The following is a 19098-nucleotide window of genomic DNA, read 5'->3' on the forward strand; positions in this document are numbered from 1 at the left end:
TTCGCTAATCATTATTACATATTCGGGTCTTTAGCAACCCAGATATCTAATACAGATGTATCTCTACCTATTGTGATAATATAAAACTCTGCTGATATTAGACGATTACAGAAGAAAAAAAAAAAGCATATTTGTAACCTTCTGAAGCTTTTATACCATCGTCACTGTCCTCCGTCAGAGCTCATTTCCCAGTACATTCAGATCGCTGACAGCTTCTTCACCAGATCCACCATCAAGTGACAGCAACACTAATATTTGACTGCGTACAGTACTTGCTCTGAAAAAAAGAGAAATCTAAATTATGAGATAAAAAGCTACTTCTTTTGTTGTTGTTTTATTCTGTGGCGGAAACAAGCTTCCATATTCTGCAGAACACAAAAAAAGATATTTAGAAAAATGTTTCTTGTTTTTTGTCCATACAGTGATACGTTTTTATGGACCCCATTGAGTATTATTGTATGGACAAAAAACTTTTTGAAAATGTCTTCTTTTGTATTTCACAGAAGGAAGAAAGTCATAACAGGTTTGGAATGACATGTGAGGTTGAGTCAGTGATTTACATTTTTTGTTGAACTATCCCATCAAATGCATGTGCGAGTGACAAAAGAAATATGGCAAGCTGTTTCGGCTTTTAATCATTCCTAGGATATGAATTTTTGATTCATCAACAAGTTAAAAGGATAATTCTTGATGTCAGCAATGGAATTTTTCCATGTAATAATGGCTATTTTTATATCAGGAATTACATTTTCACTAGACTAAAAACTTGATTTCTTGATATCAAAAATTCATATCCTGGGAGTGATTAAGTCAAAATGGCTTTGCAAAGGTATTATGTTGCAAAACACTTTGGTAACACTTTATTTTACAGTGTCCTTGTTACAGTACATACAGTATGTTACATGTACTTACCATAGAAATAACAGTAAATTATGCATAATTACATGCAAATAACACTCAACCAAATCCTAATCCTACCCTAACCCTATAGTAAGTACATGTAGTTGCTTAATATTACTCAGTACTTAATTATACAATTACACTGTAACAATGACACCTTAAAGTAAAATGTAACCCAAAATTACTACTAATTACCTACTAGTAAAAATACAATTTCAGATATCAAGAAAAATTGTTTATATGTGACCCTGGATCACAAAACCTGTCTTGAGTCGCACTGGGATATTTGTGGCAATAGCCAACAAAACATTGTATGGGTCAAAATTATTGATTTTTCTTTTATGCCAAAAATCATTAGGATATTAAGTAAAGATCATGCTCCATGAAGATATTTAGTAAATTTCCCACCTTAAATATATAAAAAATATATTTTTTTTGAGTGGATGCAGCACAATCGCCAATAGAAATGGACATCTTTAAAGGAGATTTTCTCAATATTTTCTGCACCCTCAGATTCCAGATTTTCAAATAGTTGTATCTCGGTCAAATATTGTCCTATACTAACAAACCATGCATCATTGGAAAGATGTGTATAAATTTCAATTTAGAAAAAAATACCCATAAGACTGGTTTTGTGGTCCAGGGTCACATATCAAGAATGATATCAATGAGGACATCATTGTTGATGTCAAGAATTTACGTTTTCACTAGTGAAAATGTAATTCATATCAAAAATAGCTATTGTTACTAGTAAAAAGTCCATAACACATTAATATCCTGGGAATGATTAAAAGTCAAAAGGGCTTGACATAAAAAAAAACAGAACTGGTGTCATGTGTGCTCCAGCATGTCAATGGCATACACAAGTTCCTTTCAGGCTTATGTTGTGGTTATTTTGCACCTGCATGCCGGCATACCATGCTAAATAAGTGTGCTGTGAGCTCAAGAGAAAGAGGCTTTATCCTGCTGTTAACACCTACACAGCTGCTCAGACTGACCTCTGCTTGAGTCATCTGTCAGATACGTGCAGATAAGAATAAACGCTCTTGCTCAAGGCTGCTGAGATGGAGACTTGGGTTTCATCCCTGAATCCAACAGTTGAAGAAACAGTGGAAGCTTTTTAAGCTTGTTTTTCATAAGTTTTGGAGTTTAGGACAACTGATATGTGTGGTACAAACTCATCTATTTGTCCATGCATCTGTTCCATCCATCCATCCATCCATCCATCCATCCATCCATCCATCCATCCGTCTATCCATCCGTCTATCCATCAACCAACTGAATGCAAGTCATTTTAGATAAAATATGAATGAGCCTAGGCACCAGAATATCATAGAGACAGAGTATTATAGAAATATAAATTTAATAAATTATTGAAAATAATTGTATTTAAAAGTAAAATTATTTATTGTCTTCTACGCCTGTACTGGGATCGGTAAGATTAGTAAAATGTTTTTAAATGTCTCTTTTGCTCACAAAGGCTGCAGTTATTTGTTAAAAAATACAGTAATATTGTGAAAAATATTATAAATTAAAATAACAGTGTTTTTATTTGAATATTTTTAAATGTAATTTATCCTTGGGATGCGAAGCTGAATTGACAGCATCATTACTCCAGTCTTCAGTGTCACATGATCCTTCAGAAATCATTTTAATATGTTGATTTGGTGCTCAATAAACATTTCTGATTATTATCAATGTTCAAAACAGTTATGCTGCTTAATATTTTTGTGGAAACTTTTTTTTTTTTCAGTATTCTTTCATGAAAAAAAAGCTCAAACATTTTTTTTATTATCATTATACATATTTTTACTGTCATTTTTGATAAATTTAATGCATCCTTACTGAATAAAGTATTATTATTTTTTTAAATGTACTGTCCCAAAACTTTTAAACAATAGTGTATATAGTATTTATTTAATTTATGACCTTAAAAACTCCACTCACATTTTCTACAATACAGTAGAAATCTTTTTTACAGTTTTTTTTTTTCTCCTTGTTTTTGTTGTTCAATACATGTCTTATCATCACACTCCATCACATACTGTCATTGTGGTCCAGGTTAACCCTACGTTATGGGGACAAAATGTCCCCACAAAGTTGGCAATATCCGAAATGTTTTGGTCCCCTTGTCAAAAACAGCTTATAAATCAGACTAAATTATGTTTTTTGAAAATGTAAAAATGCAGAAAGTTTTTGTTTTTGTGATGGATAGGTTTATGATTAGGGGATAGATTATACAGTTTGTACAGTATAAAAATCATTAGGTCTATGAAAAGTCCCCAAAAAACATGAAAACCCAACATGTGTGTGTGTGCGTGCATGCGTGTATGTATGTGTGTGCGCGTGTGTGTGCACGTGTGTGTGTGTGTGAGGTAATTATACAGGTGAGGTGTGTGAAGTGTTACACTGATGACACTCTGATGAGAGGGATTTGTTGATTCACCACTGGCTTTGCGGTAATCTGACAACCTGTGTGAGTTCAGTAGGACACACTGACACTCTAAAACAATAGAGCAGCTGTATGTGCAGTTAAGTACAGGAAGGGGTTGCTCAGGTTATCACCTTCCCAGAATCTCCCGAGACCGGAGATGTGATTCAGTCTGACAGTCACGTGGGGGGTCACAGATGTTACTCGGTTCATGAAGGACTGTCTGGTCACACGGTGCATGTCTCTGCTTTTTTTCAGTGTTCTAGTGTTCAGTGTTCTTTCACATTTGCGCCATATCTCCTTTACAAATGAGCTGTGTCCCATTTCTTATAGTATGCAAATAGTATTCTAAATAGTATGCAAGAGGAGAGTTAACCCCAGAAAGAGGTGCAGGGCATCTGCAGATAATTTGAAAAAAAGTTTGCATATTAATTTAGCAAATTAATTGAAATAAACTTTTAAATAATATAATATTTTATACAAATGTTTTTTTATTTTTTTATTCTGCATTTCTTATTTCTGCATCTTCTAAATTATTATTTTTACATTTTTATTCTGACAGGAATACTGTATATACAGTGTGTGTATATATATATATACACTCACCTAAAGGATTATTAGGAACACCATACTAATACTGTGTTTGACCCCCTTTCGCCTTCAGAACTGCCTTAATTCTACGTGGCATTGATTCAACAAGGTGCAGAAAGCATTCTTTAGAAATGTTGGCCCATATTGATAGGATAGCATCTTGCAGTTGATGGAGATTTGTGGGATGCACATCCAGGGCACGAAGCTCCCGTTCCACCACATCCCAAAGATGCTCTATTGGGTTGAGATCTGGTGACTGTGGGGGCCATTTTAGTACAGTGAACTCATTGTCATGTTCAAGAAACCAATTTGAAATGATTCGAGCTTTGTGACATGGTGCATTATTCTGCTGGAAGTAGCCATCAGAGGATGGGTACATGGTGGTCATAAAGGGATGGACATGGTCAGAAACAATGCTCAGGTAGGCCGTGGCATTTAAACGATGCCCAACTGGCACTAAGGGGCCTAAAGTGTGCCAAGAAAACATCCCCCACACCATTACACCACCACCACCAGCCTGCACAGTGGTAAAAAGGCATGATGGATCCATGTTCTCATTCTGTTTACGCCAAATTCTGACTCTACCATCTGAATGTCTCAACAGAAATCGAGACTCATCAGACCAGGCAACATTTTTCCAGTCTTCAACTGTCCAATTTTGGTGAGCTCGTGCAAATTGTAGCCTCTTTTTCCTATTTGTAGTGGAGATGAGTGGTACCCGGTGGGGTCTTCTGCTGTTGGAGCCCATCCGCCTCAAGGTTGTGCGTGTTGTGGCTTCACAAATGCTTTGCTGCATACCTCGGTTGTAACGAGTGGTTATTTTAGTCAAAGTTGCTCTTCTATCAGCTTGAATCAGTCGGCCCATTCTCCTCTGACCTCTAGCATCAACAAGGCATTTTCGCCCACAGGACTGCCGCATAATGGATGTTTTTCCCTTTTCACACCATTCTTTGTAAACCCTAGAAATGGTTGTGCGTGAAAATCCCAGTAACTGAGCAGATTGTGAAATACTCAGACCGGCCCGTCTGGCACCAACAACCATGCCACGCTCAAAATAGCTTAAATCACCTTTCTTTCCCATTCTGACATTCAGTTTGGAGTTCAGGAGATTGTCTTGACCAGGACCACACTCCTAAATGCATTGAAGCAACTGCCATGTGATTGGTTGATTAGATAATCGCATTAATGAGAAATTGAACAGGTGTTCCTAATAATCCTTTAGGTGAGTGTATATATATATATATATATATATATATATATATATATATATATATATATATATATATGTCATATGTCACGGTTCACAAATCCTTGTGTTCATTTTGTGGATCTGTTGGTGTGTGGTAGGTGTTGGGTCTATGTGTGTGTTGCTTGTTTGTTGCCTTGGGACCAGCTCATTACTCCAATCAGTCACTTCAGCTGCAGCTAGTTACTGCCTATATCTAGCTGGAGTGAGTTATGCTGGGTGTCGGTTCGTCACTCATGTCTTGTTCTCGTTGCCAGTTATCTCGTCAGAACTACCTGCTGTGTTTGATACCCGCGTTCTCCTCTGAGTCCTGTGTGGCGCTGGATTACCAGTTCGGGAATTTACATCGACCAGTCTCTTGTAGTGCACCCTGAGTATTCCTATTATGGTATTGTCTGTCAAGTTTCATCAAGTCTCCTGCATCTTGTCTGATCTGAGTACTTTCTCTGTCTAATAAACTTGAGCAACTTACATTTGGATCTGGAACTCGTTATTGTTATATATATATATATATATACAATACAATATATATATATACCTATATATATATTTTTTTTTTTTTTTTTTTTGCTGCACTTAAACATGCGTGCTTTTTTAGTGAATAAACCAACAACCTGTTGCATAACAAAAAAGGAGACATTTTTGACAGTTCGGCATGTTTTCGATGTGCTTTTGTCGGCAAAGTGCTTTTATGTGTAGTAGGACTATATGAAATGGGATACATTTGCTAAAGCATTAGACTTCCTGTCATGCTTTGTTCAGTGGAATATTTTCGAACTCAGTGCACTCTAATCAGTACTGTAATGAATAACATGATTATTGAATTTACACAATAATAAACAAAGTCTGAACCACCGTCTACAATTTGATTCTCACTCCCTGTAATTAGGCTGTTCACGTTAACAAGAAAATGGCTTTTTCATTGAATAGGAGCAGCAAATAGAAAAGTTGTTGCATCATGCACAGGCCCATTTGTGCAAGCAGCAATTAGATGTTTAATTTAAAGCTTCAAAGCCATTTTATAATTATACAGATCTGACCAGAATGTAAAATGGATTCTGACATAATGTGCAGGTAAAAAGACTGTTTTTGTCTTGTGGCAATACCTCAGGGTTTGGTGTGTTTACCATGTTCAGCGATAAGTGATTTCATGTGCAGCTTTCAGTTTTATTAGTGATTCTGCAGTAGAAACCGAGCATTATGGTCCGGTGGAGATTTCTGGAAGTTAGTAGCACTCATTGGTGGATGGCCTGTGGGTTTTTGGCCTCTCATGACATCCACATTTCGGTCAGCTTGCACTCTCTTCCCTGATAAATCATTTATAAAGCTTGCATAGTTTGCATGGACTGAGTGCACTTGAACAAAAACACATAACAGTGTACACTTTGTACAGCTCACCATGAATATCTGAATTCATTTTGTCTCTAAAAAACTAAAATTGGTTTCTCAACCCTTGGCTGAATCTCCACACGGCTTCATGAAATACTGCAGTGAGGCTGATGTCAAATTTTTTTTTAGTTTTTGCCCAATTCATACATAAATTCATGATGGCCTTTCTCATCTGCAGAACTTGGCCTGATAAAGATGTCCATGTTTTTGGTATGTTCTCATGCCTTGAAGCTTGCAATAAAATATTTCTAAAAACCAATACAGGATGTTTCTGAAATTGTAGATACTGTATGTCGCATGTTATCTTGTACATGTTGCGTCTACGAGAGCAAATATGGACAGCATCAATTTTAAGTTTGTCTTTTTGATGGTCTTCTCACTTCAGTTTTAGCAATTTTATGTATGCTACTGTATCACTAGAAAATTGGAGATAGCCATTAAGCATGAAAGTATTATGCAATCATTTAAGAGTTCTCCTTATACAGAAAATCTTTGGCATACCCTTTATTTTCTTTAAAATTGATCCGAGAACCCTAGGGTTGTATATAGAACCCCATTGAATTTAAGAATATAAAAGGTAGTTACAGATTATTTTAGAAGCCATAAGGAGGCCCTTGTTAAAAGAATGTTAATTTACCGTACACCATAGTCCGGTTTTGTAAGGGTAAAATGCATGTAGAAAAAGAGAGTAAATATCTGCACACCATGGAAACAAGTAATGCCATGTTTTTTGGACAATACCATGTTGATAATACAAAAGTATTTTTTAAAGCATCTTATAGCACCAGATAGTAGACTTACAGTACTATGGTGTATAAATATATCAAAAAACCCCATGGTTCTTATCAAATTACCATAGTATCTGATACCATCTATGTAATGCATCCTTGCTGAACAAAAGTATTAATTTCTTTTAAAGCAGAAAAAAAAAGAAAAAAATACTGACCCCAAAGAGTGATCAAGAGTTATTTTCAAAAACAGTGAGAAATGGCATATAAAGGAAATAAAAAGAGTTTAAATTTATTGTGTGTGTGTGTGTGTGTGTGTGTGTGTGTGTGTGTGTGTGTGTGTGTGTGTGTGTGTGTGTGTGTGTGTGTGTGTGTGTGTGTGTGTGTGTGTGTGTGTGTGTGTGTGTGTGTGCGCGCGCTTAGGCAGTAACATTAGAGTATATTGTCAGCAGCGTGACTGTTCACCTCTGATACATCACACGGCTTTGATGTCTCAGAGGCACTTATATGTGTATCCCCAAGGGCTACACACACACACACACACACACACGTACGTCTCTCCACAGGGATTTGAGTGTCTGACAGACCCCCCTATGGCTCCGACTTGTCATCACACTTATCCTGAAATAAAGTTGCCCTCTCAGAAACAAGCCTTTTCAGTTTTCACACACCTCACGGCTCTCTAATCCTGACAGCTTCTCTCATTCTCCTTTTAATGTTTTTTGTTGTGTTGTGTGTACGAAGGTCTTTGATGTTTGATGATCTACACACATAAATTTGAACTATAATTCAGTAAAAGCTCAAGCGTCTTTGGTCAAATCTAACATTGATAGCTTCGGCTCTAATATAGGTTATTTTCTTTTCACAAATGTTAACCGGAATTGCAACATTTTCTCGCAGTTTAGAATTTTGGAAGGTGTAATGCATAAATATGAATATATAAATATTTATAAATAAATAAATAAAACACTTTAGATTTACTTTTTATTGACTATTGATTCGTATTTGCAGTGTTATTTCATTTTTTTTTTAAATGGTGATTTTGTTTATATGTATAGGAAAAGATAGGAAAATAATTTGATTATAACTTACAAAAACAAGTACATTTATAAATAAATAATATTTAAATACATTTTAAAACAAAATGTAAATGTATAAATTTACAATGCAATTTAATTGTAAATACATTCATCCTAAATAAGTAAATAAGTTAGTAATTCACACCTAATAAGGGTGTAAATAAATATAGAATTTTTAGCTACTTTTGATTGAGATTGTCCATTGATTTATACTTGCAGTAGTATGCCATTTTCTACATTTATATACTGCTTTTTTAAAATACATAAAGACAGATTTACACATATAAATAAATACAATTACAAATTATACAAATAAATATTTTTATAAATTAAATAAATAATATTTAAATATGTATTAATAAGTAAATGAATACATAAACCTTTGATTTACCTTGTCCATGCATTGTCATTTTTTTGCTTTTGCTCCTGTTCAATCAGGAACTGCTTAAAATGATTTTATGTGATATTGTTTTGTGAACAGGACTGTGACATGCTGTCTGGAGAGACGACGGCGTGGACATCCTTAAGAGACGCCATCCCTCACCTGGAGCAGCTTCAGTCTGAGCAGCGTATCCTTCACAGTTGAATCAAATGATATTACTGTCTAACACTCGGTGAGCGATACGCTGACTATATCTCAGGGTTTAGCTGGGTGAAGGCAACTAGCCTGTAGCGGTTTTGCCCTGGAAACAACTGCTAGACTCTGCAAACGATGCCCGATACAGTAATCATATCAGTTTCCAAAAGATTGATGTGAAAGGTGTGAGGGTAAAGCTGTCAGTTCTGTCTAGCTCACTTGCGTTTACCCTTTGGACATGCGTCTGATGTATAAAAGAAAATGCAGGGTGTCTTCCTGCTGAAATAACAAGAGGGTAGATTATATTTTGAAATCTGTGTGCCAGTGGGTTCCCAACTGGCTTAACCAGCAAGACTTTCTTGGTCTTAAAGGCAGACTATGCAGTTTCCGTTTTTGTCAAACAGCGACCCCTAGAGTTGCTGTGGAGTACTTGTATTTAACGTTACTGTCGTAAATCCTCACGCCGTCAGTTTCTCGTTTTCTTTTCCTTGACTCTTCCGACCGCGCATTCTTCGTTTTCTTCGTCGACACTGCCATGATTCACGTCTGAAATGCGTGCTAGTGTCTTCCATAGAGGCTGCTTCATATGTTGTTGATGTATGTGACGTCGTGCCGTAAAGCAAGTCGTGATTCTCGCGAGATTTGTCGGGGCGCCACCTCTCAAACCTGCATTGCTATCGGGATGATTCGCCCTACTACGAATTAGTTTACCATCGAAATGACTTCGAAGCTGTTATATTAAGGTACAAATCTTGCATAGTGCGCCTTTAACTACTGTAGTTTTTGTAATACAGTCCTGCTTCTTTTTAATTGTGTCCTTAACTGTTTAATCAAAAGACTGGGAGGAGTTGTTGAAAGAGAGTCGAGCTCTTTTGCACAGATATGCAGACGTCATCCCGGACAGGAACATCTACGTGCTCAGGCTGCTGGATCTGGCCATGGATGCTTGCATTAGTCTGGATCACTACGAGACGGCACTAGAGTACGGCAATAGGGCTCTGGGACCTTACAAGTGAGTGCATGCCTCTAAAAGTTCTCTGATCTATATCTTCACTGACAGATTACCCTGGTAAATCTCCAAGGAATACACCTCCATCAAATCTATAAAAGTCCAATTAGAACTGTGACTCACACAGACTCGCTCGTGTCGGAAGATCCAAAACAGACAAGTGCAGATTTAGTTCATAGAAACACCAGGCAGTATTGAAGAAAAGATCCTTGTTGTACTATTTTCTACTTTCTAACGATCATTTTATGTACTATTCATTACCAAAGGAATAGTTCACTTCAAAATGAAAATTCTGTCATCATTTACTCACCGTCAAGTTGTTCCAAACCTGTATGATTTCCTTTCTTCTAAAAAATACTATAGAAGTCAATGGGGTCCATCAACTATCTGGTTGCGTAAGTATTGGATGCCTAAAGGTCCTTGCACACTGAGTCCGAAATTTCCGTATGCGTTTTTCCGTATTCGTCATTCGGTGGCTCTGAATTTCCAAAACACCTCTTAAAGGGATAGTTCACCCAAAAATGAAAATTCTGTCATCATTTACTCTCCCTCAAGTTGTTCCAAACCTGTATGATTTCCTTTCTTCTTCTAAACACAAAAGAAGATATTTTAAAGAAGGTTGGTAATTAAACAGTTGCTGGTCCCCATTGACATCCATAGTATTTATTTTTTTCCTCCTATGGAAGTTAATGGGGTCGTTTGGTTACCGACTTTCTTTAAAATATCTTCTTTTGTGTTCAGCAGAAGAAAGAAAGTCATACAGGTTTGGAACAACTTAAGGGAGAGTAAATGATGACAAAATTTTCATTTTTGGGTGAACTATCCGTTTAAAACGCTTGCTACGGATGCGAAAAATGCAGAAAATCGAACTCGATACAAAAAAAATGTATGACGGACGAAAGTTTCGGAGGCAGTGTGTAAGGACCTAACTGATCAAAATGATGTTTTTCACTTTTTGGATGATAAAACAACAGCAAAAAAGACATTATAGTGTTATTCTCTTTTTGACACAACGGTTTCAATGTTTCAACATAAAAAATGGCATTTTGGGAGGGAAAATGTATTGGTTTTGTATAGGATACTATCAGATTTATCGTCTCAGGACATTTAAAATGCTTGTACACCCTGCTAGAATACACTATGTTACCTACCCAAATACACAGGTTTTTTTTTTTCTATAACATTTATCAAAAAAAGCTTGTTCAGCTGTGTTTAAATGGAACAAATGGATCAATTTAGGAAAGGGCAGACCCCAGGTGACATGCACTGCAGGACAGTATTCATCACCAACTAGCACAGAATCAATGTGCATGACACCAAGTCTTAGTTTTGTGCACAGTAGCCACTATAAGACTTCCCGTGAGACGTGTAGAACAGGAAGCTCTGAAACACCGATGGAAACGGGTCTTCTTCTAAAGCAAGGCGTTTGTGAGCGCATTCGTCAGGAAAGGAAAACAGAAGATCCTCTGTAGGAGGTTTGGGACTCTTCTATTGTGGTATTTCATTTGAGGTTTTTGGGAAAAAAGCTGTTTGGAAAGGTCTCTTTCCCATAGTGCTGAGAATAATACATTCCTTCAGGCCAAACGCAAAGAGATTATTGACTTCAAGCTCCTGCAGATGTCAATTTGCAGCGGCAGTAGACCTCCAGTGATTTCCACTAAATCCATAAGTAAACAGTAAAGCAAAATTTGGATCAGAGCTTCAGAGGCATTGGACCTTAGAAAAAAAGTGAAATTACCCAACAGCTTTTCTCCTGTCAAAGGGAGGAAATATTAACATGGTTGTTATTTTTCTACTGCACTGGATCCCGTCTTCCCATGTCAGCTCACACAAAGCGTGAATAAGTTTTTATATTGCCTGTTGGATTCTTATTCTCCAGCTTTATACTGCGTCTGATGAATGTTTATGGTGTCGAGGGAGGGCTGCCAATTGCAAGGAAAAGGAAAAGTGCTGCTAAAATGGCTTTTTAAATACGGAATCGACATTGAGATTGATGGTTGCCAGTGTCGCCGCAGTTTCTGCTGTTAGTACAACAAGATAAATGCACATTATAAACAAAGATAAATGCCGCACACAGGAATATTTCAACCATTTGGTCATTTTCATTGCATATCCTTCAAGTGCTGATAATTGCTGCTTTCACAATGATTTCTGCACTTGTCTTCGGCTAAGAGAATTTAATGTCTGCTACCCAAAGAGGTTTATATACTGAAATACTATACTAATAACAATACATTAAAATGGCCAAAAGTGACAGGAAAGTTACAAAAGATTTCAGTTTCAACTAAATTCCATTCGTTTGAACTTCCTATTCATCAAAGAATCCTGAAGAAAATATCTTGTTCTCCACAAATAAGAAGCACAACTGTTTTCAACATTGATAATAATTATAAATGTTTCTTATGAGCAGTAAATCAGCATATTAGAATGATTTCTGAAGGATCAGGTGACACTGAAGCGATGCTGAAAATTCAGCTTTGACATCACAGGAATTTTGATCGACTAAACTTTTGAAAAAGTAGTACATGTTGCTTAATGAATGTAGATTTTGTCGGATTGCTGCAACTTTTCATTTGCCATCACTGAAGAAAAAGCTTTTTGCTCTCAGAATGTTCTTTAGCCCAACACATCACAGATATACTAATATATAATGTCCATAGCCTAGAGCAAATTTTCCAACCGTGCCCTATTTTTTCCCCTTTAATTCATTATCATTGCACATGCCCTAATTATTTCCTTGAAAGTGGGGTTTAAAAGTCATCAGAAGTCATAATCCGTCAAACATTTGGGCAGAAAATCAGTGAAACTCACAACAAGGCTGTGAAAACGGTTTTGTTTAAGTGACAGCTCCAGTCATCACGTAACACCGGGCTTCATGACATTCCATTACAGCTTGATTCAGTATTCGTCACGCGCTTTTGTTCTGCCTTTCAAAAATTGTGAGGTTCATTATTGGCCTTGTCTGGGATCCCAAATTATTTCTGGAATTGGCTGGTCCTGTGCTAGCTGTGTGAATGCTTTCTGAACAGGCAATTATTAGCAGCGGTCCTTCCCCCCCTTCTCTTGTCATTGAGGCTTCAAGAGGTCTTGAAAGAGATACTGGCGGAGCGACCACCTGACAAAGCAATAATAGATCCTTCACATCACGAGAGAGCTTGAACGGCCTTCCAATCACTTCTCCACTCAGGAAGAAAATGTAATTTGGTTCCCTTAAGAAACTTTTCAAAAAATTGTTTATCTGTGCTATGATTTATTTTCAAAGAAACTGGTTCCTGTTTTACTTGTTGCATATTAACTAAAGTCGCTGCTGGCTATTGCAAGATAAGTAGACATTTATTTATGCACCGATTCTATTCAGTCAGGCAGTTTAGTGAGAGCCACTGAATTGTTTTAATTGCTCAAGTGCTTAATATATGCCAAGTGATTCATTAGTGCGTGCTGTTTTTAGCCAGTCTTTTCACAATAATTAATTTGATTATAAAATTAGCACTGCAGCTTCTCATTGCTTATGTATGATGATGCTTTGCATTTCACTTTGAACTTTCATTCAGTCTTTTAAACCTAGACTCAGGGATATTCAATGACTTGACAACTTACATAGTGGGTGATAAGTTTGATTTATGTATCCCTTTTACAGAGACCAAGCACTAGCCAAGCGCCAAAAGAGAGCATAAATTTCCTTTATGGGCAAATAATGCTTGTATGTTTCTCAGATGTCTCTAGGATGTGTATATATATATAAGCTACAAACACACACACAATTTCACTGCTGCTAAGAAACATCTAGATTACTCAATTCACCCGTCATTGGCAGGTGTGGCAAAACGTTTTTGCTTTTCACTTTCTCCAGGTGTTGTTAATTAAGCAAAAGATGTGCACTTCTTATATTATTCTATAGATTTCGCTCCTCTCACTTGTGTTTCTCAAGTTTAACTCTGCAGCTATCAGTTTAAACACATCACAGGTTTCGGTACCTGCTGTTCAGCCTGGAAGCGCAAACTATTTGCATTCTCACATCCAGGTGACTGTGACTATCAATAGCTCAACTGCGGTTAGCTCATTAACAAAACATTACAATGTGAATTTTTAAATTCCTGCCATTCAGTCATGCAGAGTGGATACGTAAGTGGCTTTCTTCATGTATTCTTCATGTATTTTGGTGGTGTTTAGGCTATCTATCTATCTATCTATCTATCTATCTATCTATCTATCTATCTATCTATCTATCTATCTGTCTATCTGTCTGTCTGTCTGTCTGTCTGTCTGTCTGTCTCTGTCTGTCTGTCTCTGTCTGTCTGTCTGTCTGTCTGTCTCTGTCTGTCTGTCTGTCTGTCTGTCTGTCTGTCTGTCTGTCTGTCTGTCTGTCTCTGTCTGTCTGTCTGTCTCTGTCTGTCTGTCTGTCTGTCTGTCTGTCTGTCTATCTGTCTATCTATCTATCTATCTATCTATCTATCTATCTATCTATCTATCTATCAAAATGGGTCATTACTTGAGAAATCAAATTGTCCTTGATCTTTGGACATTTAAGAGGTCATTGTACTATAAAAATATCCTGAAGGTTTCAGAACTCAAAACGTCCTTGTTAATTCAAAAGCCGCTTTTATTACAGTTTTTCTCAATGGCTTTGGCACATTTTTCGAAACAGTCTTAACTTTCTCTAAACTGTAAACTCAATTGTCACAACTGTTTGCTTGAACATCTATTCTGAACATCTGAACTCTATTGCGTGTCTGCAAAATGCAGTTACTCACCCAAAATATTTAATCCATGCTTTAAAACCTAGTTATTGTGTCAGTAAATTGGCCAATGCCACCAAAATAAAAAGTGTTTTTGTCATCGTGTGAGCCACACTGGTCAAAATGTTTAGATGTTTTTTCACCATGGAAATATTTGTTATAGGGAAACTTCATGTGTTTTCTACTTTTTAGTTGACACTGACACTATAAAAGAATGTTAGTTTTGTCTAGCTGAATGCTCTTGTAGTTTTTTAGATACAGATTTTAGCAGTAATGTACATATCAATACTGTAGTACACAAAAAGAAAATGGACATCTGGTCACACTTTGTATTAGGAGTCCTTATCTACTATTTACATGAAAAATAAGTACAGTATACAGTACTTATTGTGTTAATACTGTATTGCAAAACACTTGTTCTGCTATTGAGGTGGATACGGGTAAGGTTATGGACAGGTTTAGTTCTATGGGTTTATGGGTGGTAATGAAAGGGTCAACAGTCTAATTCTATATTTAATTATAGCTGTAATTAGGTATTTTATAAATGTAAGTACAATGTAAAAACATGTACTGTATGTACGCAATAAGTGCATCGTTTCTGCAGTGATTCATTTAAATGTTAGTGCATAGTATAGTTAAAGACGCCTAAAGAGGGACCGAACATTTGTATTTAAACGTTTGAAATGTTTTACATGTAAACTGAAAATTCACAGTAGCTTGTTCATTTTTACATATTTGAACAAGAAACTAACTGTTCAGAGATCTGAACTTATTGTTTTGAGAAAAAATAAAATAAAAAATAAAGATGTTTAATTACCATGCTGTTGCAGACAGGAGTGTCCTTGGTATTTGAGTTGTAGGTTTGTTGTCTTCTGACTCTGGATCAGTGTCTGGCTCAATTATGTTTGGCTGAATTTCACCAGTTGCCATTTTTAACATCGGAAGTTTTCAAAACAATTCCGCAAGTGTAATAGTGGGGACACTGAGAATTATTTAGTATGCAAAACTGTTACCCAATCATAGCAGTGGGCATTAACTTCCAAATCTTGAATCTGGCGCACCCATCAAAACATCAAAATAGCCTTACTTCTAACTACTTCTAACTACTTGATGTAAACATTCTTGTTAACTTTATAAGTGGACCTCAGAGAACATTATTTAAAAAATGCATGACCCCTTTAATTTTCATTAGAAAAATGTATTGAGTTATTATTAATTATATTATTATATTATTATATTACATTTTGAATGTTATATAAATAAATCAAATATCAAAAATGAAGAATGTTTGTTTTTAAGGTTACAGTCGAATTAAAGGTCCCTTGCTTAAGCATTGTTTCCTCTCAAACCAGTTCAAGTCCTCTATTAAAATGAGACAAGCTGGCGTGTCATTAATATGCAAATTAGGGCATTAAGCAGTTAATCCAATGAAGTGGAATAAGGAGCATTCCTGAGAGTCCGGCTCCAAGGGCATCCTGGTCTGCGGAGTTCCCCTTCGCTCCAGCAAAACACTGACCGCTCGGCTTTGACAGTTTCAGACCTCTGCGAGAGGTTCATGAGTGACTTCACTCTAATGTTTATGTACTTTGTCTCATTGCCTGAAGTGTTGCTTTGCCTCTAACTAGCAATAGACATTGTGCATCGAGTTAAGTTGTAAACAGGGCATTCTTTAGACCTGACTCACTTCATGTTTATCATTCACATGCAAAGTTTTCTGTTTCAGATCACACAAAACAAGAGAAGCATGTGTCCAGACTTCACTAGATCACTTTTTGTTTTTATTTACTTGAAATCGCCAGGACTAGTGGAAGAACCTGACCTGATCATTTCTGTCATTTCTCATTACATTACAGAGTGCATAAATATTTATTCAAAATGTATTTATCATGCCCACAAGGGTGAAGTGCTGAAGGTTAGCTTATTCTGTGCTCTATGAAAATTTTATCGACTACTGACCAAGTCAAGCTTAGTCACTGGGGCTTTTAAGGCTTCACTTTTATCTCATTGCCAAAGAGCATGTGATCTATTCACAGGAGGCTCAGTCATAGTTTATCACTCTACATAGTCTGCAGTCTGCAGTTTGCTTGAGGCGCCTACAACGATGCACAACCCCGGACTGCTATCAATGAGTTCAGTCTATTTCTATGTCTCCAATTGTCATTGAACAGTAAAGTATGTAATTTTTACTCCACAAGCACCACAAACACCAAGGGCCCTATTTTAACGATCTGAAACGCAAGTGTCAAAGCGCAAGTAACTTTGTGGGCGGGTCTTGGCGCTGTTGCTAGTTTCCCGGCGGGATAAATGACTCTTGCGCCAGGCGCAAATCTAAAATGGGTTGGTCTGAAGCAGCTTCATTATTCATAGGTGTGGTTTGGGCGTAACGTGAAATAAACCAATCAGAGCGTCATCTCACATTCCCTTTAAGAGCAGGCGTGCTTGTTCTAAAGCGGATTCCCATTATAACGGCGGATTTGCCAGGCGCACGCCACGAGCAGTTCACAGCCAAGGAGAGCAACGCTCTCGTCAGGGACGTTGGGGATGGAAAAACACACCCAAATTAACTTCGGTTAAAAAGGCGTATGATAATTTGGGTAAATGTGTAAGCTAGATGTATGCTTTTATAATAAATTGTCTATCTATCTAGGCTATCTATCTATCTATCTATCTATCTATCTATCTATCTATCGTAATAATGTATGATTTGCAAAAATGAAAACTGCTGCTTCTGTGTAGATGAGAGAATCAAAGTGTATGTGCGTTGTGCACACGCTACATTGATTATGGCCAAGCATGCGCCCTTAAAATAGCATATGAATAACATGCGCAACGCGCCACTGACTTTAAACTATTTTTTTCCTGGTTAGTGGGGCAATTGTTTTTTAAACCTGCAAAAAAGCATGAAGGAACGTTTGTGCCGGAACACACCGCCTTTTTTGCGCTGAACCGCCCAGGGAGCGCAAGTTCATTCCCTAGTTTAGCGACGTGCTTCTGTGGAGGGAAAAGCGCGCTTTGCGCGGGTGCAAAATAGGAATGATACATGCGTCGGTGTACAAAGTCAATTGCGCTGGGTGCAAGATAGGGCCCTTAAAGGTCCCATGACATGCTACTTTTTGTAGGCTTTAATATAAGCCTTAGTGGTCCCTAGTACTGTATCTGAAATCTCTTTTCAAAAATTCAGCCTCGGTGCAGAATTATAGCCACTATAAGCCAGTCCCAGAATGAGCTTCCTTCAGACAGGCCGTTTCGGTGTCTGTAGCTTTAAATACTAATGAGGAGGAGAAAGGCATCGCAAGGTGGAGGGTGGGTGTGGCCTTGACCATCTTGCGCAACGGTACCGAGGCGTGCATGTTTACGTTGGATATAGCAATGGCATGAGGACACGCAGTCGTTCAAGCATTTCAGTTTGACCCAGAATCTGATCCGGATGGAGAAGCAACAACTCAGCGGTTCCAGCAGGACGTTTCCGAATGGTTAGTTTAAAATATTATGTCTGGATACGGTACTTTATTCGGATGGTTTACAGTTATTATCATGTAGCTAACGCTAACCTACTGTTGCCTTTTCATGAGAGATCTGTAACATCTGTAATTTATCTTATTACAATTACATCATCAAGCTCTGCAATCTTGAAATGCGGATATCGCGCGCGCCGTATAACCAACAGGAAAACGGTTATCCAAATAAGAAGTGTACAACACTCGCGTTTCAGTGTGTGTATTCACACACATAAACTGCATAGCTGCATAGCTAATGTGACAGCCACATTCTACGTGTAACAGTCTAGGCAACCATAAACAGTAAAGCAACACACTTATATATCATTAGTTGACTTACTTGTCCGAGGTGTGTAGCTGAGCCAAAGAGAGTGATCCAGACTTTAGTTTCAGACGTTCAGCAAGCCCAGCTCTGTATTAACCCTTCGGTGTTCATTTGTAACGTTACATCCAATTATTGAGCAATTGTTATGCTTCGCTCGCTCAAAAGCCATGATATCTCTCGTGGACAAACTAAAATCGCGCGCACGCGTTCCTACTTCCTTCCTAGCTCATTTTCTCATGGGCGGAAAATATTCTCTGGGCGGGCAAAGCAGAGACAGGGGAGGTAACTATGAAGGTAAAACAGTAGCAAAACTCGAGAGCTTGCTAATTTGAATGTGAGAACTTGTAAAATTAATATTTGTATTTGTAAGTTGAAATTTATACTTGCAGCTCTGATGTGAAAAGCTGCATCTATCGATTTGCACACACAGACAATACTCAGAACACCTGTGTTTTGAATTCGAAGTTGCAGATTAATAGTTACAAATGTGTAAAGTGTCATTTACATAAACAAAATGACAGGCACAATTGTGTACTACACATTTATCTTTGTGCTTTAGTTCAGTTTCGTTGTACAACCACAAGTCGGCA

General features: G+C 37.2%; 1 protein-coding gene across 2 annotated transcripts in view; it reads left to right on the forward strand.

The window, feature by feature from the left end:
- Nucleotides 1-19098, forward strand: part of smyd3 (SET and MYND domain containing 3) — a 195882-nt gene that overhangs the window by 164112 nt on the left and 12672 nt on the right. For both annotated transcript variants that reach the window (XM_081347483.1, XM_081347484.1), the window contains exons 9-10: nucleotides 8846-8933; nucleotides 9779-9953. In XM_081347483.1, the coding sequence (XP_081203609.1) occupies nucleotides 8846-8933; nucleotides 9779-9953 (263 nt within the window). The remainder of the gene's footprint in view (nucleotides 1-8845; nucleotides 8934-9778; nucleotides 9954-19098) is intronic.

The sequence above is a fragment of the Scardinius erythrophthalmus genome (assembly GCF_964197995.2).
Source record: "Scardinius erythrophthalmus genome assembly, chromosome: 19".
In the NCBI taxonomy this organism is placed as follows: domain Eukaryota; kingdom Metazoa; phylum Chordata; class Actinopteri; order Cypriniformes; family Leuciscidae; genus Scardinius; species Scardinius erythrophthalmus.